The sequence below is a fragment of the Pagrus pagrus genome (assembly GCF_965226575.1).
Source record: "Pagrus pagrus genome assembly, chromosome: 19".
Taxonomy (NCBI): Eukaryota; Metazoa; Chordata; class Actinopteri; order Spariformes; family Sparidae; genus Pagrus; species Pagrus pagrus.
In genome coordinates this window covers 28,355,407-28,376,738 of record NC_140203.1, presented here as the reverse complement: position 1 = coordinate 28,376,738, position 21,332 = coordinate 28,355,407, and the positions used below count along the sequence as shown (strand labels likewise).

Genomic DNA, 21,332 nt, shown 5'->3' with positions numbered 1-21,332 from the left:
GCACTAGGCTATGCACTCATTCTGATTCTGAACTCTATCTTATTTCTGCACTGTGGATGTGCCACTCTTAGTAGAAGAACTGAGTACTTCTACTACCACTGGTGATAGGCTGGGTAAAAAGCTACAATTCTCTGAGGACTGGGGAGTAGGATATTTGAGTAGCCTACTACCGAATTGTATAAATGATGCTTTTAATCTGAAAAGAAGCTCAACCAAAACCGGAAACCGTCTCCTGGTTTTATTAAAGTGACAGTGTGAACGTACTAGGCGAGCTGCGGACTGTCGGGCTGACCTGACGACGGATTTGACGGGAGACACTGTGACAACACAGTCCATAATATTATCCCCATCATTTCTCTCGGTTTAGCCTCTTCGAGGCTCAATAAGGAGGAATCCTGGAAGCACCCGGAGAACCGCGGATATCTACGCGGCATGGATGCTTCGTGACCCGCGGCAGGTGTGAGGAGATGCCGGGGGAGCCGCCGGCGGCCACCGGCCGGGTGGTGCTGGTGAAGAAGATCGTCATGAAGGACGGAGCTGCGGTTGGTGGATGACCCGCCATTTTATTTATATTTTATTAGTAATTTATCAACCTGTACGATCGTTTATCCTGCATTATCTCATGAGATTTTATATTGTTTTCAAAAACTGTAGGCTTCATATAGCCTACATTAAGCCTTTAGACCTACAGTTGCTCTAAGCTTTCCAGTGTGAGTGTGACTTAAAGGATATTAAAACACATGACGTATGACTCATTTATTAATTCGGTTCTGCGTTAAAACAGCGGCCATTTAGGCCTATAGGCCTATAAATTTTTATAGCATAAATAATCTTAAATAGGATCACTTGACATAGGCTATCAATCTGCTTTAGTTTTCTTTATGAACGATTTCTATCCAGATGACGTGTTTATGTCACTGTTATAGAATGGATTTGATCTACATAATAAAATGAATGACTGAGTTCAGTGAAAACTAGCCGAACAGAGCAAGTCTGGTCCAAAATGGCTGTTGTCATCGGATGGAGATGGAGCGGGTTTAATGTGGCTCACAGACAGCTCGGCTTAGTGTGAGGATGATGTGGTCAGGATGGATCCATTAATTCTTACATAACAGCTCTGCCTGCAACACACTGAGGCCAGGCACCAGCTGCAGATCCAACACTCCACAGCCTCCCTCCATGGCTGCATCAGCGTCCATTTTGACAGTCACCGCAATTGTTATTATTTTAACACCAAGTCAACAACGTAGTTTTTAATTTACTTTCCTTTTGATATGAAATGTAGGGAAACTGAAACATGCTATTAAAATGACCCCTTATCTCGAATGTGGCACTTTTTGTTGTTAAAGCATCAAGCAAAATTGTCTGTTTGTCTTCTTCCAGATTCTCCACAGGGAGGGTTTGCTGCTTCTCTCAGTGTGATATCATTTGAAACAGAATATCTTTTGGTTTTGGACTTGGTCAGTCTAAAGTTTAGTTTAAAGTTTAGACTGACCAAGCTGATGTCTTCAAATGTTTTGTTCAGACTCTAAACAAAACATTTGAAGACATCAGCTTGGGATCTGGGAAATTGTGATGAGCATCATGTACAATTTTCTGATATTTCATTGATTGAAAAACAATACATTATCTTACAATATGATTGACTGTTTAATCAATAAGGAAAAATAACAATAAACAAAAACAAACAACAACAATAATTATATAAAAATAATAATATTGTTTGCAGCCATACAGACAGCATAAAGAAAGACAGATGATGAAATAAAGGCTAAAGAAATCATCAGCAACAAGTTTGAGTGTCAATTAATAATTTAAGTCATTTTTAAGCAAAAATGCCCAGAAATGACCTCTAGTTCCATCTTCTGGAGAGGGAAGCTTTTCTGCTTTTTTGTTTTCTGGTAAAATGAGTAGTTTGGGGTAACATTTTCTTTGAACAAATGCTAGGGTTGGGACTGATTCAATACAATATCAGTATCGGGTGCTGATACTGATGTAATTCACTTGTCAGATATATTGGACTAACATCACAAAAACATACTGATCAATATTCCGTAGTCTTATTGATTGTCTGCCAATTTCCCATTGCACTCTTTGAAATTCTCTTATCACTTTTGGAATCATGTATGGAAAGAAATATATCACTGACACTAGATTTGTTCAGGTTTTCAAAAGCATTTAAGGAGTTGCCATAGCAATTTCTTCTTCTAGATCTGGTCATGAAGTTCACTTAATGTAGATCAGGAGTCTGCAATGTTTTTTAGGTCAAGGACCTAGTTCAAAAGTTCAAGTTCAAGTTACTTTATTAGTACCCAGAGGTAGATCATTTCTACCCCTGGAGAAATGTAGTTTGTAAAACTACTGCTAAAAAAAAGTAGCTTTAGCAACTACTTATACTCATTATACTCATTTAACTCAGCATTAAATAAATCAACATATGGTGTATATGAAACAAAATATAATAGTCTACAAAAAATTCACATGCCAGCAGAAATATGCCTCTCAACTCAAGTTTTATTTTTTAAAGAACAAAAGCTGACATTTTTGGTCAACATCACAGGAACTTCAGAGGCACTAACACTTAGGCACTAGAACTAGATGCCAGGGCAGAATCGCTTGTTGACACGACACATGAGCAGTCTCTCAAAGTTTTTATCAGACAGCCGGTTCTGTTTGGCACTACAAACATCTTTACCAACACTAAAAAGCCATCTATATCCAACATGTACATGCTCAAATATGGCCATGGTTGGGCTGGCGCGTTCGGGGGCGCATCGGGGGTAGCGGGAGGGTTGTCCATGATGTGCTTGTGCCATATGAGCACTGCCTTCCTTGGCATTAAGACCCACCCACTCTGTGAAGCATTTGAGTGCTGCTAGGGCAAGCCAATCAGAGGCTGCGTTGGCTTAGCATGTTATGACATGTTTCATGCCTTTTTTCAAAGAAAAATAAAATAAAATTTATATAGGTCTTTTTTTTTTTATTATAAAAAAAATGTTTCATGTTATTGGCCAAAATTGTAGTTTGTAAATTGAGTAGTTAAACTACAAAAAATGACCCAAAAAGTAGTTGAAATACTTGACGCAGCACAAAATATGAATGTAGTTTAACTACCAGCAAGTTACAGCAAATTTTAGTTAAGCTATGTAGTTCAACTACATGTAGTTTAAGTCTCCCCAACACTGCTTTTCAGACACATCGAAATCTTTGAACAATAATTTGGCAGCCTCCCTGCAGTACAACCGGCCTTCGTGTGTGTTGCTAAGGCTAGGTGAGCCCAGGTGTGAATGGCTGTTAAGCTGTTTGGGGAGAGAACTCACTTCATTGTAGGTGGGTGATAAGTAATGTCTTAGGCCACCTCCTCTGTTCAAAGACGGTTGTTGCAGTTTGACATAGATGGATTCTTTTACTCCTCTTTCAAACCATCTGTCTTCTCTGGACAAGATGTTTACATTGTTGTCCTCAAAGGAATGATTTTCCTCCTTCAGATGTAAGTGGACAGCAGAGTCTTGACCTGAGGAGTTGGCCCTCCTGTGTTGTGCCATTCGTTTATGGAGCGAACAAAAAGAGATCCATCCTCTCAATTTGGAAGACAAAACAACCTCTCCATAAACAAATGGCACAATTGGGGAGACAAAACAACCTCTCCATAAACAAATAGTTTCCTTAACATTCTTAATGTTCACTCTTAACAATCCCCTTAGAAATCAGAAAAATGTAGGGGAGAACACAAGCAGCCAATCACAGTCCTTACAGTTTCCAGGTATCTATGGAATAAACTTGGAGCTTATGGCAACACAGAAATATAACTCAGCTTTAGTTTACTCTAGTAGAAACTGCACACTAAGAGCACTCAAGAGCATCACACACCACACCAGAGGCATCTTGACCAAAGTGCGGACTAACTTACTTACAGGGGGGCAGGGGACGTGTCAAGTTTCTTCACATGGACGTATTTTCAGTACTTGGCCTTTGTCAAGTAGAAAGACAAAAATATTTTAATTAAATGTAACTTGTACCCAGGCTCAAAGGTTTCATGGTAATCCATCCAATAGTTGTTATTTTTTATATATATTTTGTCCTGAGCCTTTTGGCCAACAGACCAGCATTGCCATCCTCAGACCCACACTGCTCCTAGAGTCTAAGGTGACGTCTTCAAATGTCCTGTTTTTTCTGACTAACAGTCAAAAATTCAAAGATATTCATTTCACACTGTAATGAAAAAGAGAGAAGCAGCAAAACCTAACATTGGAGAAGCTGGAACCAGAGAAATGCTTGGTAATTTCACTTTAAAAAATGACAGAAGCGTTAATTGTTTATTAAGACGTTGATGTTTCTATCAACTATTCTGTTAATCAAGTATCCATTGCAGCAGTAGCATGAACCATTACAAGTCACTTACTTTGGTTATAGATGAGATATATTTACCACAAGTCCTTTAAAATCTGACCAGGATTATACAAATATCAGTAACAAATATCAGTATTATGTCATTGTATTGTTGATAAATTGAACGAAAATTTAAGTAAAACATGAAGCTTAATAATACAGGAGAGCAACAAAGATTAACTCATTATTTAAGTAGTCCAAATCTGTGTTAAGTGAACCTGTTATCATTCAAGCTAAAGATAGAAAATAGTCCATATCACCACCTCAATTCTGTGAATCTGTGTCAGTCGGCTGACCATCATTTCATGTGTGGTGTTCCAGTTTAACACTTGCTCTATTTTAATTACCCAAAATGCTTAACTGTGTTAGAAAGTGAGCCTCTATTGCTCAAATGAGGCCCCTTTGCTTGGAAATGCTCTCTTTTTTTGGCAGACTTTCCAAATCTCCACCCAGTGCCACAGAACACTTACAATTTTTTACCTTAATGATAAACTGTTATTCTTTTGTGAATATGGTGGAGTGCCCCTTTTACAGTAGAGTCACATATGTAATAGTAAATAATGTGTTTGTGTGTGTATTCCAGCTCCAGCAGGGTATCGGCAGGCCCAGTGTGTATCATGCTGTGGTGGTGATCTTCCTGGAGTTCTTCGCCTGGGGATTACTCACTACGCCCATGCTCACTGTGAGTAACACTGGTGGTGGTGGTCTGGAGATGGTGGTCACATGTTTGCATCAACATCTGAGCAGCTGATTAGGTCAATACTGAGCAATGCTGGCTAGGGATCAGCACCCATGGAGTGAATACCCCTAATATGATTATTATGACCTGAGGTTCAAGCAAACGTCCTGTTGGCAGCTTCATTATAAAGACTTGTCACTTACCTCACTGTGATGGCTCTAGTGTCCAATTTGATTTAAGTCCTGTTCTCTGCATATAGCATAAAAGTAGGCTTGGACTGGTCTGTATCTGTGGCTAAAAAAAACTATGAAAGTCCACACTGAATGTTTGGTCCAGTTATAGTTTTGCTGATCAGATATTTAATGATAACTGTTATTTGTAGTGTATCTTTTTGGACAGAGTTATTGTTAAAGTCCTCAGGTGTTTGATGAATTATACATCCAGTCACTTTATTACTATTAATTTATTATTCTGGTCTCTGTCTATATTGTTAATTGCAAACGCATTTATTTGCCTTTTTAGAGAGAACATCCAGTAAAGAAAACAAAATGTAAAATTCTGTGAGGTTGCCTTGTAATGTTCACTCTGGTCTGGGTCACCCCCCAAGACATATTAAAAAAATAAACTCTCAGTGGTGTCAAGAGTTCTATTTCCATTTTTCCTTTTGTGGTGATTTCCAAAGATGGTGGAAATCCAAGTATTACGTAATGTCTCTGACAGTCATCCAGAATTTAAAGAACCATAATTAAAAAGGTAACTTAGATGGATGACCTAAACACATCCAGTGTAGGCAGGGTTTGTTTCGTTTTTGTGCCAAAACTCAGGGTATCAGTATTTAAAGATTTCAAACATTACACAGCTCTAATTAGTAAAGGAATACTCATTTGAATGTATGTCTTGTAAATAGCAACAAAAGCAACCAGTCCAGTCTTTAAAAAACGGACTGGAAAGTTTGTTTGCAAGAGTCAGTTTGTATCTTGCTCCTTCATGGTGCAAGTACACAAATAGAATAGCTTCCATCTTGTGGAGCAAGAGACATAGTTTGAATCCTGCTCTACAAACGACAGTTTTTTGCTGAAACTGTGAAATCTATGCTGGTTTAAGAATTGTTGTTGTGCCTCTCTTCTTAGGTTTTACATGAAACATTTCCCCAGCACACCTTTCTGATGAATGGACTCATTCAGGGCGTGAAGGTAAGAACTTGAGATAGATGTAATGTGTGTTCATTTTGTGGGATGAGATGAGATTTGCTGTATTGATGTAATGTCATTTTTTTTTTATTGTGTCTGGTGAGCTCGAAGGCGATTTTACGGCCTTGGCTGGGCAATAAAGTTCTATTTTATTTGATTATTTTCTGTTAAAAGACATCTCCAGTGAGTCAGAATTGCAGCTCCATAAAGTGTGAAACACAAGAGACAGATTAACATTGAATCAAAAGGAATATCACCATGTTTTATGTGGATTTCCAATCAGTGCTGATGGTAAATATAGACAGATGAAACAATAAATTCCTTAGTGGAGGCAATTTTGACTGAAAAAGCAGGGTTCTCCTACTGTGAAGCCATGCCAGCAGTGCCGACATGAAAGAGGATGCACTTTTTGCAAGCTTCTGACGTACCAAGCTTTGATTATAATCAAAGTTACAAAATGTTTCCAGACATCTAGCAAATTCATTTCTGTTGTTTGACTATTTCTTTTTCACACACATCTACATATTTACCTTTAGGGCATGCCTATCAAGAAACATCACAAGGACTGTCCCGAAATACCATTTTTGGAGCTTCAAAGCTTCAATGAGAATTATCTGTGAATATTCGAAGCTTTGGGGGAAGGGGATTATTTACTTGTATATTTGCAAATACAACAACAAATTATAGCTGCTGCGCAGCGATGGGTCGGGACCGGGCTATTTTTAGCAAATTTAGGCAATTCTGAGCAACAAACAGGAGAATAGCAAGACAAGACAGTTGACAACAATGTTCATTTTGGACCACTTGAGGCTTGAACCCACAACTTCTGGAACCAAAGACTGTCATCTATCGCTCTGAGCTAATTGGCAAGTGGCAATACAACAATGGCTTCACAAATTGAGTAAGCCATTCACTGTTGTGCAGGCAGATTTGAAACCACTGTAAAAAATTCAGTTATCAAGACAATCTGAAAATACACATATTGCAGCATGGAGATGTTGATAATTTTAAAAATGATTGATTTGCTCCATAAGTGAATAACTGATGTTTAGCTATGTCATTATTGCATTGACTCCAATTGTTCACATGAAAGAAACATTTAAAACGCTGTGAAAAATTCAGTTTTTGAGGCTCAATTTTTGATAAATCAAAGGAGGAGAGAGGAAATAGGTTTAAGAAGTTTTACAGTTTTTGAAAAAAAACTGAGTGATGTACTTCATAATTTTTAATAGGTTCAAATGTACAAAAGTTGCTTCAATATTGATATATACAGTTTGATGAAAGTTCTGAAGCTGTAGCAAGTATGGTTGATTTGTTATGAATTTTCAAAGTTTTGAACTTTAGATGCTTGCTGTAGCACCACCATCAGGACTATTGGCTTGGGTTTACAGCTGAGGTAATCTGGCATGAGACTGGACCTTTGTGCAAAATTTGGTTAGCTTTCATCCATGGTCCAGTCCAAGCTATTTGTTTTTATTTAATTTAGAGGCTTGCTGTGATGCCACCGTCAGGACAATTGTCTTGTGTTTCATGTTGAGGACATCTCCTAACTCACTGAGCTAATTGGCTGGAAGTGAGACCTGCTGTGTAACTTCATTTCTCGACTCAGGGAGTCACTGTCTGGGCAGCTGTTGTCAAGGCAGATTTCAAAAATGGTCAAACTGTCAGAAATTCTGTTACCTGAACAAAAATCTGATAATACATAAATTGCATCTTGACAGCATGGAAATGTTGTTGATTTGTTTTTAACTTAAAGTGTTTTGCTTCATAAGAGAAAATCTGATGTTTAAAAATGCCGTTCTTACATTGACTCCAGTTGTTCCCATGAGAGCAGAATTCAAAATGTTCTCAAAAATTCAGTTTTTGAGATACAATTCTGATATTTGCCAAACTGCATCAACCATGACTCCAAAATATTCTCAATTTTTTTCAGGAAGATTGAAAATGTATTTAGCAAGAATTTGATAGTATATGTTTACAGTACTGTTTACAGTCAAACATTTTGATGCACTGTAGGCTTAATTTTTGATAAATCAAAAATCCGAGAAACAAGTTTTGTGGAGGACGGTCTGAAGATGCTCTCTAGCAAGTGTGACAATTGAGCAAAAATTGTGGGAGGAGATAGGTTTTATAAGTTTTACAGGTTTTGAAAAAAACTGAGTGATGGACTTCATAATTTGTAATGAGTTTAAGTGGACTAAAGTTTCAGCAGTATTGGGGCTACAGTTTGGTGAAAGTTTCAAAACTGTAGCATGTACTGTTGATTTTGTAGGTATTTTTAAAGTTTTTAAATTTAAACGCTTATTGTGCCCCCCCCAGGAGGAATATTGACATGTCCTTGGAATTAAGTAAATCTGGCATGGGGCCGGACATTTCTGTAAAGTTTGGTGAGTTTTCGCCCATGGGAAGTATGACTTCCTCGGAAGAAAGAAGAATTCCTAGGAATACAATAGTGTCCTGGCAGCTTAGCTGCCCGGACCCTAATGAGAGACAAGGACACTGTTACTATTGGTAAAAACAGTGGTGAGGACCCAAAAGCAGAAACACACAGGAGGTTGGCAGGATTTGGAAGCGTTATTAGGAGCTCTCTGAGACAACTCTCAGATTGTTTGTGAATACGGGCGCAGTTTTGTACATGCAATAGTTTGGAGACTGACTAAATGCCACAGAGAAGTTTGCCTCCCTTTTGGTGCGCTCGACACAAAAAAAACAACTGTTGAAGCTTCAAAACATTCGAGTCAGCCTTAAAATGGACATACAGCAGCAACACACCCAGATACTGCTGAAAATACTGTAGCAAAATGGGCTTCATATAACAACAAAGCTAACGTCACCTGAGCTAGCGTTGCAGTATAAACTCACAAAAAGCAACATGAAAAAAACTATGCAACCTACTACTTATTTAATTGGCTTTAAATGAGGCTTGACATTCATACAGTTTCTTTTGACTGGAGTAGCCATGTCAGCCAAGCAAACGTTCAACAGCCTAACCTAGAAAAGTAACTGTAAAACAACATAAAATATGGCAAAACTTTCAGCTTCCAAGATTAAAATTAGTTGAGTCACAGACTCAGCTAACTTTCGAACAACTAAAGTTCGATCCATTCTTAAGCTTGAACAGTTACTGGCCCTCATTGATAATGCACTCTGTAGTAGAATTCAAACAACCTTGAGCTTGTAATGTTACTGGAGAGTATGCACACATACAATTCAATAGTTTTCCAGTCGTTGTGGGGACATTTCTGGTGTATTTCCATCTCAAATAAAGTTAATCCACTGTTTCTTGAGTAGATGTCGACTTTTGTGTTGGTTTTTGAGTCCAACAACCAAGCAATTGTTGTTCCTGGTCCCCGCTGGCCATTCCTGCTTGCACAGCTAATGCTGCCACAGCCTCTGCCTCTCTCCGCTGCATTTCCTCGGCCCTGCATTTTGGCTCCAATAAATATGCTGAATATCCAAATCAGTCAAAACTGTAGAATGTATCTTCATCCATAACATACTCTACACTCACATTCTAGGTTGCCATTGTTCCTGCTGGAAATGTTGCCACTTTTCAAAAGAGAACAAGGCTACTAGTGGCTAAATCCAAGCTGAAAAAGCTTTCCTTAACAACAGCTTCATTTCCTCATCTTGCAGCAGAAGAACTCTATAATAATATATAATAATAATACATTTTATTTATGGCGCCTTTCAGGGCACTCAAGGTCGCCTTACACAACATATAGACAGCGATTTAAAAGAGCAAAGGACACATATAAGAGCAATAAAAACAAAATAAAAATCAGAAAACTGCAGGGTGGAAGACAACTTAAAGTGAGTATGAGAGTTTGAAGAGGTAGGTTTTTAGACGGGATTTGAAGATGGATAGAGAGTTAATGTTCCTGATGTCGGGGGGAGGGAGTTCCAGAGGCGGGGGGTAGAGCGGCTGAAGGCTCTGGACCCCATGGTGGACAAACGGGCAGAGGGCACAGTGAGGCTGATGGAGGACGCTGATCTGAGTGCCCGGGAGGGAATGTTGATGTGGAGGAGGTCAGAGAGGTATGGGGGTGCGAGGTTGTGGATGGCCTTGAAAGTGTGAAGCAGGATTTTAAAGTCTATGCGAAATTTGATAGGAAGCCAGTGGAGTTGTTGAAGAACGGGCGTGATATGATTGATGGAAGGAGTTCTGGAGACAATGCGAGCAGCTGAATTCTAGACCAGTTGGAGCTTACGGATGGACTTGTGGGGGAGACCAAAGAGGAGGGAGTTACAGTAGTCTAGGCGGGATGTGACTAGGGTGTGGACCAGGATGGCAGCGCTGTTGGAAGTGAGGGAAGGACGGAGGCGGTTGATATTGCGAAGATGGAAGTAGGCTGACCGGGTAACATTATTAATGTGAGTCTGGTATGACAAAGAGCTGTCAAGGACGACACCCAGGCTCTTAACCTGTGTATTGCTTCAGTTGACTACATTTACCATCAACACTGATTAGACATCCACATAAAATGTGGAAAATATCCACCATAATAAATATATTTAACACTTGTCCCTGTATTGGTGAGGCTCAAAAACACTTAGTTCTTTCAGAGCAGAAATTTATCCAACGTTTCAGTCAATTCAATTAGCGAGGGTTGTTTATGTTGACACTACTGACTCTGCCTCTTCATGTCAAGGGTCTGCTGTCATTCATGTCTGCTCCTCTGATTGGTGCATTGTCGGATGTGTGGGGGAGGCGGTCCTTCCTGTTGGTCACTGTCTTCTTTACCTGTGCCCCGATCCCTCTGATGAGGCTCAGCCCCTGGTAAGCCTCAACGCTCTCTATTGGCACGATAATGTTAATTTCATACAAAGACATTCAGGGATACAGTAGAGTAGTGAAGTCAATGGGAGTCACCTGAATAACCTCATCACAGGGCTATGATATGGTCATTAATTGTGACAGAGGTCTAGCATAATCAGTACAGTACAAAACAACAAAGAGAAATTTCCAGTTTCAATGAAGCAGACCTATTTAAACATGCATGCCATATTGCCAAGAGCACATGGACACCTTAACAATACATCAATATATGATACTTGAACAGCTTCTACTCTCTTGAGAAGGGTGTCCACAAGACTTTGGAACCTGGCTGCAGGGATTTGCTCCCATTCAGCCACCAGAGCATTAGTGTGTTTAGAAAGTGACGCTGGATGTAAAGTATCGGTTGTACAATACAATGAATACAATTATGAGCAAATGGAACACAAGCCATATGATCGATGAAATATGTCTGTCTGTCTGAAAGTGACGCTGTTAAGAGTTTGTTGTCTCACCTGCTCATCCTGCAGGTGGTACTTTGCCATGATCTCCATGTCTGGAGCTTTCTCTGTCACCTTCTCAGTCATCTTCGCCTATGTTGCTGATGTGACAGATGAAAGAGAAAGGAGCACAGCGTATGGTCTGGTAAGGACTCCTGTTTGACATGTTTTCAAGAATTGTAAGAATGCAAACAAAATATATACATCATAAAATGTATATACGTTAGAGGTGTGGAAATTTCTCTATTATAAGATGCGTCAGGCTTTGAATTGTGGGCAGACATTAGACTAATGTTATGTGGGAGGTATGTCAGAGGGAGGCAGAGATCATCTGAGAGTGATAAAAAAAACTCACCAAGTATTTTTCAAACGGGCATCTCAGGGCACATGTCGGATTTTATATACTTGCTGGGACACACGAACTGGATGAGACTCACTCTGAGAGTGACATCAGATGGCATTACAGATGGATACATGTTTTGTTTTTGTTATGTTTATGTATTGAAAAGATGCAGCTTTTATTTTGTAGACTGCTGTATCTGAATATTGGAAGGACTTTCTGAATTAAAGGGGAATTTAAATGATGAAAAAGTAGCCATGTGCAGTAATATAGACCATTGAGGATGCCATACACTGAGATGCATCAAGAATCACTTTGCATTTGAATCATTGACAGCTAAATCTCAATTGAATTGAATTGTGTCGCCACTGAAGATTCACACCTCTAATATACATTATACAAGAGACAATTAAAATAATAGGATATTTTGTCAGATGAATATACAGTGTTTTATTTACTTTTAATTAGGGCCGGGACTCGATTAAAAAAATTAATCTAATTAATTAGAGGCTTTGTAATTAATTAATTGAAATTAATCACATTTTTAATCGCATATAAATATTTGACCTGAGAACAGTGAGAAGCAATTTTTTTCATATGGGTTTTAGTATACCATTGAATAATGACTATTACACGGCCTTACGAGTGAAATAAATAATAAATAATCACCCACAATGATTCAGCAGCGACAAGGATTGCTCGGTCCCGGCCCTACTTTTAATGAATTAAACAAAAGAAGCAGCTGAAAGTAATTAAAAGAGAGCCATGTGCATGTGGATATGATGGCTAAGCAATCAAAGGATTAAATCAATAATAGCCAGCAATAGAGTGATAAAATAAAATAATTTATGAAAAAGGCTATTTTTAGTTATATTGAATGTAGCATTTCTGAATTAAAATGTCTGAAAAGAACTAGACCTTTCTTAAATACTGTATTTTTTTGTGGTGTTAATTTAGTCACTTGTTGCTATAACTTCCAGGACAACCTCTACTCCAAGTATTTTTCAGTTCAGCTGTAAAGATTTATAGTTGAAATTAATGAGTATAAAACTGACAAAATGCCAGAAAAAGACATGAAAACATTGAGATAAAAACATAAATCATTCAGGCTGGCTGCAAGTAAAATCATTCAGTCAGCTTGTTGATATGGAAGTCTAGCTGCATCGTAGTAAATGATCCCAGCAGCTTCACTTCTTGCTTCAACAAATAAAGTGCGGTCTCCTTTTCTCCTCCCAGGTGTCGGCTACTTTCGCAGCCAGCCTGGTGACAAGTCCAGCCATCGGAGCGTACCTGTCTGCCTGGTACGGAGACAACCTGGTGGTTCTGGTGGCCACACTGATCGCTCTGGCTGACATCTGCTTCATCTTGCTGGCTGTACCTGAGTCTCTGCCGGACAAAATGAGGCTCAACACCTGGGGGGCGCCTATCTCCTGGGAGCAGGCCGACCCCTTCGCTGTCAGTAACCAATCATTTATAATACACTATCTGATTGGTTGGTTGAATAATAAACACATAGCAGGTTGATTAGTTTTGGTTTGTAGTTGTATGAAGTCTTTTCTCGATGATTTGATTCTCTTTGATATTGCATGTAGTATGTTGAGTGGTGATGTGGGTGAAGAATCCTCAATGTTCCTCTATACAGTAACATTATTTTCATAACTAAATGATACTATAGGATTGCAGTGTGTATGGAAGCTATGATAATGCTATGATAATGATACAGTAAAATAAGATACAGATATAAATCTGATGCATTTCACAGACTGCTTTGAGTCTTAGGCATTAATAGCATTAGATGGGGACTAAGTGATCATCTAACAGTGCCAGTGTTGTATTTACTCTCTTTGTTTCTCTGTCTTCTTCAGTCTCTGAGGAAGGTGGGTCAGGACCCGACAGTCTTGCTGATCTGTATCACTGTGTTCTTGTCTTACCTGCCGGAGGCTGGACAGTACTCCAGCTTCTTCCTCTACCTGAGACAGGTGAGACAAACTGCTGCCAGATGCAGGGTTTTCCTACAAATATTAGCAGAACTGTTACTGCCAACATTATTACTGCTATTGTAACTGCTACTGGTTTTCGAAAGCCACTCTGTGTAGGTTTAAAATGCTCATTGTTGGTTCCTCCAGTGGTTGTACCAAAAATGATGGACATGTTTATGTAAATGAGCTGCTTGAATTGTAGAGCTTTGTTTTGATTTTGGCAAGATCATAGTACCTTGTAAATAAAGTCTTGTTGCCAGCAACAATAAAAAATAATTTATGTCTGTCTCTACAGGTCATTAATTTTTCCTCCACAACCATTGCTGTTTTTATTGGAGTGGTGGGCATTCTGTCTATCGTAGCACAGGTAACACACATACATACACTCCAGACACAACATTTATACCCCTATTTACTCTCATGCCCCATTTACACTTCTTTTATAAGTGTCACACATGCTCATTAAACCAAGACAGATTTAATACACCTTTGTTTACATGTTTACACATTTGATAGCATCTATCTTCACATAATACATGTAAATCAGGGCCAGTTGCACTTCTGAATTCCAGTCCTCCTGAACCTGTTAGCTATTGGCCAAAATCATAGATGAAGAATAGGTTCTGCACTCTAGCAATATAATTAACAACTCTCATAAACTAGCACAAACTCATGGACAACTGTTAGAGAAGCAATTACAGTGTGTAATAGTGTTAATAGACACACATAATCAAATATGGTTACAGTACAACTTCTACTTACCATCACTAATATTTATTTTAACAATTAGTGTAACTGAATTATACACATTCCTTACGTAAGTACTAGCTTAGAACAAAGTTATTAATTCCCTTCCTCTTTCACCCTCCCTCTTGCCTCAGACGCTCATCCTCACCCTGCTGATGAGGACTCTGGGTAATAAAAACACCGTTCTGTTGGGTTTGGGTTTCCAGATTCTTCAGCTGGCCTGGTATGGCTTTGGGTCAGAACCATGGTGAGATCTTTGTGTGTGTGTTTTCTGTTATTGTGTAAGGCTACATTCATTCTGTTGGTGTAGAGCTAAATGCTGAATGTCTGAGGCTGAAGCTGTAAAACCCAGGAAAAAGTATGTAGAAAATCAGTCCTTCATGCTAACACAATTATATTTGGCTGCTTAGCTCATATGAGTTTTAACTAATTTTTTCAAACATTATGTTCTCACTTCACATGTAATTATTAGGACTAACATATGTTTGGCGAATGTAACACTCTTAGAAAATGTTTGCTGAGGTTGCTGGACTGTAAACTTCCCCAAAACCAATAAAGGCTTATTTTAGCTATATATGTCAGACCTGGGCTTAAAGAGGACTCAGATGCAGAGGATTCAGAGTACAAACAGGCTTTTATTCTGAAAATATTTCTTTTTTGCTTTTTGCTCTAAGACAGAGTGACAACAGAATAGGCTATGAAACCTCTCTATAACTAGACTACTCTGGAATACAAACAGACAAAACACAGAAAAATAAGACAAAAAAAAACGGAACAAAAAAATCGCTCCAAAAGGGAGGACAAAGTAAAAGACTGAAACTATTCTTCTCTAAAGATGGATTGCTATAAAAATGAACAGAAAACGCTCCAAAAGGAGGAAAACAAACAGAGGCTACAAAATTAAACTGCACTGCACAACTGAACTAGAAAACTGTATGAAACAAAAATTCACTCCAAAAGGGAGGACAAACAAGGCTATGAAATAATATAAGGCTACTACACTGAGCATGGAAAAACTTACAACTGAAAATCGCTCTTCTTAAGAGGAAACAAGAAACTTCAAAATACAAACATGAATGCTGTGAACGAGACAAGGCTGTGATCATAGGGGCTTGAGGCACACGAACAAACGAGACACTGGCACCGGACAAAGGGAGACGCAGACTATAAGACACATGAGGTTAATGGGGAACAGGTGGAAACAATCAGGGATCAGGGGAGACGTCAGACCGGTGACACAAGAGGAAGGGCAAGTGACCTGAAACGAGAGGAGAGTTATTTTTCAAAATAAAACATGAAAATGACAAGACAGAAAAACCAGGACAAGACACCCCTCACCGCATTGTGACAATATATAGCTTATACTCTTATAGCATCCTAGCCTATTTTCCACTCAGTGGGTGAATATTATCCAATTGATGAGCTGGTTGGGAGGGACTAAACGTAACGTCATTCAGCAGCATGAATACTCAGACTGATGTCAGATTCTCAACACACTGAAAAACAATATGGGTGCTAGAGATCCAGCGTATAACCTTGTGTGTGTGTGTGTGTGTGCGTGTGTGTGCGTGTGTGTGCGTGTTATAGGATGATGTGGGCAGCTGGTGCTGTAGCAGCAATGTCCTCCATCACCTTCCCAGCTGTTTCTGCTCTGGTGTCACAATCTGCTGATCCTGATAAACAAGGTGACAAAGATAATCTCCTCCTCTCCTCTCCTATCCTCTGCTCTCGTCCTCTCGCCTCTCCCCTTCTACTCTCTCTTCTCTTCTTCCTCAGATCAATAGGTCACTGTGTTATAGATTTTTTGGCTGAAAGTTTGTATTACTAAACCAGGCAGTGAAATCAATCCACTGCCAGCATAATATATAGGCAGATACATGCCTCACTGTGTCAGCAGTAACATGTCTGATGATCAATAACATGACCCATCTGTGTCCTCCCCTGCAGGTGTGGTCCAGGGGATGATAACAGGAATCAGAGGTCTCTGTAATGGCCTGGGTCCAGCTCTGTACGGATTTATCTTCTTCCTCTTTAACGTCGAGCTCAACACCATGGACCCCATCCAGGGAGACTTCAACATTGACCCCTTGCCTCTGCACAGTCCCACTGAGGTACCGTGCACATTCCTGTGAACACTTTCATTATGGATCCTAATTTGTATGTTACTTAAAATTAAAGTTTAGTAGAGGTAGAGTTTTCTCTTACTGCAGTAAATAATGGTGCAGAAGGGAGTGAATATCTTCAATACTACTAGCAACATGCAATATTCTACAAATGCTTTTAATGTAAGCACAATGAACTTACTTTGTACTTTCTTTTTACTTAGATGTGTCATATTTATTAAATTGCCTTGCAATGTTTACCTGAGAAAATTACAGCAATATTGGATATGTTTTAGTTGTGCACTAGATGAAAGACACGAAAATGACGGGAAACATTTTTCTTTGTAACTCTTCTTTATCTCAGCGAGGCCTCATCCCTGGCCCGCCCTTCCTCCTGGGGGCATGTACCGTGGTCGTTGCCTTCCTCGTCGCTCTCTTCATCCCTGAGAAACCCTCCTGCTCCTCCTCGTCTTCCCAGCTGTCCCTGAGTGACAAGCCTCACCCAGACAGCAAAGAGTCGATGTCCTCACTGGCTGGCATCCACATCAACACGCCCCTTCCGGGCAGCGATGAGGACACCCCTCCCACCGCCAGTGACGAGGACTTTGAGCCGTTGCTGCAGGACAGTATTGTTTGATGGACATTTTGTCAGACAGACAAAGACCCAGTAACACATTTTCTTTGCCACAGGGCGGGACTAAGTGTACTGTTATTGTCAGAAGATTGCTATTGACAGAAAGAAGCTCCAAAAGCATTGTTTCTTCACCAGAAGGCGGTACTCGCATATTGCTTCACTGACCAGAAGCAGAGGAAGTAACATCTTCTGAGCGACCAATAAGGATATTTCTCTCACAATGGGGTGGAGCAAAGAGTTGCAAATAAGATGTCATTGTTTGATCTGACAGAAGTGACAAAGACGATGATTTGACTGACCTGGGGCCAACAGGGACAACACAGTTTAAATGGAAACCATCGCTTAGGAGGGACCAACTGTGTATTTTTATGGAATGGGCATGCCCAGTTTTGGGATATGCCCACTTAAAATCCCCTGAAAGGAGGGAGAAGTATTCCTGAGTGTTTAATTGAAGGATTATTGTTCATCTTTAAGCTTGAAGTTGTTGATTGTTTTTGTGAAAAAACAAGAAAAGGTGTTTCTACCTTCAGCTATATCTTTTCAAGCCCTATTTTTAATGCTGTGATTATTTCTTATTGGTTATTGTACAAGAGAAACATGTCTGCAACATATTAAGAGCAGCCAAAACATCAGTGATGATTTATACTCTTTTTGTTTAAAAAAAATTTCCTACAGTTTTTTTTTTTCTTTTCGGCAGTGTTAAGGGATTTTTATTCTTTTTAAGTGTACAGTATCCTACCTGCGGTGAGCTATTGATTGCTAACAAGGTACAAACTTGACGAGCTGAGAGATGAGTCAGCCACCTTAAATCCAAGATGTCAGAATATCAGTTTTAAAAGCTGTTTCGTCTCCCAGTCATTTTCATGGCCAGGTTTCCTCTTCAGTTTTTAATATCCATCATCCAGAACAAGAAAGAGGGGAATGTTTTAGGCAATGCGTTTGTTTAGGGCCCAAAAATATAAATATTTATTGTGTATAGAATATTTGAGAAACAAAAGAATCTTGAATGATTCTGCAGTTTAATAAAATAACCAAACACCTCGCTGGATAGTTTTTACTTTTAATTTCACAAGTCAGTGTCCCCGTATGTGACTCTACCTCAGATCAGCGTGCTTTTAAATCACAGTCAACCTGGATTTACCTATCGTCTGTCACATTTATTTTATTTTTCATCTCAAAGTCACTTTATGAAAGTGCTGCTGGCTGCTGGCAGTGGGAAAACCTCACAGCTGCAACTATGGTAATTAACTTGTTATTGGTCCAAGCACCAGCAGGGTTTGAACCATATTGTTTATGGTTCTAATACTGCTCTGATATTTATATTGATATCAGTGAAATGTGGTTAGCTAACAGAATAACAAAAGGCCCTTCAATTTAGTCCATATTTTATCTCAGGATTGCGTTAATCACCAATTTTGGTGTGTGCAGTATATCCATATGGTGCTAATTGAACAATGGGTGGTAGTGTCATACATTTTTGGAATATTTAACCACAATATAAAGATCCAGGTCACTAATGGATTCTCAAAATGACAATGATGCTCTTAGTTCACCAGTACATTGTTTAAATGTCACCAAATGTAGCTTGCCCTTCAAATCCTTCAGTATTGTAATGCCAAACTTGGAGAAAACCTGACTTTTTGCATTTTTTAACACAAACGTTTGACAAATTACTCAGCTTTCTACAGTGTCATGCTGCCATCTAAGAGCCCCTTCAGAGTATACGTTTAAAAAATGCCATTAGTTGGCAGCATGACACCATGAAGCTGCTTCAAAGGATAATGCCTCTGACTCCAGTTACCCAGGTCAGAGTGCCTTAGCTTCTAAGTTGCACTGGGTGCTTGGACCTGTGAGATCAGCTGGTCATCAGCTTCTTTGCTAACAGGCCTTCAATGTATGATTTTAAAAACACACAGAGGTTAACTGTAAAGTCATTTGTTTGATTTTCAAACAAACATGTTGCAAATATGAGGCTTTTCCCTGACAGCAGTGATATTCCCGTGAATGAACTTATACTTGAAGCATCAGAAAGAGTTTTTACAAAAGCTTTAGAGAATATTTAGGAACAAATGCTGAAGAGTTTAACAGTATATAACGGAGAGTGTACATATTTTGCTTAATGACCTTAAAATGTAGATGTACATGTGATTGATAGTATGGTTTCAAGATCCATTTATCATTTTATGAAAGGGTTGGGGTAAAAAAAGGTTGTGTAACAAAATGATGTTTGTAGTCTCTATATACTACTCACAAAAACAGAAATTATACAGATGGATTAACAAATAGTAAGTCAAAAAATATTAACTATTTTTTTAATATTGAAGGAAAGAAGCTGCTGTGTAGTCTGGTGGTTCTGCAGTGGATACTACTCTATTGCTTGTCAGACAGGGGAGATTGTGTTAAATGCTGAGGTGAAATCAACATACTGTACAGTATTCTGGTGGAGGTGTTGTTATCTTCAAGGTGTTGAAGACTGCATGGAGGTCAGTGGATTTGGCATCCTCTGTGAATCTGTTGGTTCTGGGTGCAAACTGGTGAGGGTCCAGGCTAGTTAGGATGTTAACTTTGATATACTGGAGAAACAGTTTTTTAAAGCACTTCATCAGAATTTGGGTGAGTGCCAAAGGGTGGTAGTCGTTAAGAGTAGAAATTGTCAACAGTTTAGGTACAGTGACGATGGTTGAAGTCTTAAAGCAGATGGGAGCAGTCAAGCATGTTACCAGGCCCAACAGTTTAACTCACTCACTCTCAGAATTCCTCTCACATCCACTGTGGACACTGACGGTGGCCAGTCAAAGGGAGCATTAAATAAGTTAAGCTCATCTGGCATGGGCCTCACACATGATGGAGGTGCCTTTGCCTGTGTTGCTCTGGATTGCCTGCCACATCGCTTTGGTGTTGTTCGTGTTGAGGTCTCTCTCCAGTCTCTGCTGTTTGTATATAATGTAAGTGAAGTGTGGGATAGGCTTGGTTATTGTGGTTGATATGAAGGCCTTCCTTTAGTTTTCAGTCCCTTGTAGTTCAATGGCACGAGGTCTGGGTTCGGGGTTCAATTCCCCCTGTGCAGATTATTAATCATTCTGCTTTGTTTTTTTGTGTTCATTCAGATAAGACTATAAAACAGAAAATAATTTCCCCTTAGATTAGATCTTGTACAAGCTTGAACTGATCTGAATTTCAATGATTTCTCCAATCTATCCCATCCATTTTAAATAAGGAATTCATTCAGTTTTATTTAATTACCATTATTGTTGAAGACTGAATGCCTTTTCATAAGTAAACCATTTTCTTTTGAAAAACCCAAATCACTTCATTTAGGCCTCTGAAAACCAGGCTGAGTGATAATCCAGGTTTGCGCAGTCATGATACCGTGTATTGTCTATATGAGGTTTTGTTTATTCCAAAACCCAGGTCATAAGTAGGATATTAGTGTGAATGTAAACACTCAGAGATATTTGACTGACAACTGCATCCACTCAATACAGCAGCAGTGAAACTGACTCATCAGTATAAATATAGTACATGGATTGGATGTCTGCACATGTGAAGAAAGGAAATGTACATGGGATTCACTGTAAATACTCTTTGTCTGTTGTCTTGTTTGAAAGTGTACTGGCCAGTTTTTGGTTATTGGAAATTAAAACAAAACAACAAAACTTGACATCTGCATGATGGTGGTTGTTATTCCCCTGAGTACCAGAAAAAAGTTCCTTTTTACCCTATTTCAACACTATGTGTCATCTCATACTAAAAGCAGTCATTATATTTTTCGTCTTGTTGTACTGTATGTTCTTTGAGTGGGACATGAGCATGTCATTGTGGAAAAATAACATTCATAGTGCATTTAAGTAAGTGTATACACATTCAACCCTAACCTCTTATTCAGGCAAAAAATGTATATGTTAATGAATACATTAACATTGTGTCTGAACAATTAAGTATAACTTTCATAAACGAATAATATTAAAATATAAAGACATCATTATTAGAACCTG

The 21,332-nt window shown here is 39.0% G+C and overlaps 1 protein-coding gene across 1 annotated transcript; it reads left to right on the top strand.

Annotated features, from left to right (window-relative positions):
• Positions 1–262: 262 nt before the first annotated feature.
• Positions 263–20,998, top strand: mfsd14ba (major facilitator superfamily domain containing 14Ba). Its single transcript, XM_084383560.1, has 12 exons — positions 263–542; positions 4,973–5,071; positions 6,199–6,261; positions 10,911–11,038; positions 11,566–11,680; positions 13,112–13,330; positions 13,741–13,854; positions 14,150–14,221; positions 14,736–14,848; positions 16,189–16,286; positions 16,549–16,712; positions 17,068–20,998. The coding sequence occupies exons 1-12, from the start codon at positions 468–470 to the stop codon at positions 17,338–17,340; spliced, it is 1,533 nt and encodes a 510-aa protein (XP_084239686.1). The 5' UTR covers positions 263–467; the 3' UTR covers positions 17,341–20,998.
• Positions 20,999–21,332: the final 334 nt, after the last annotated feature.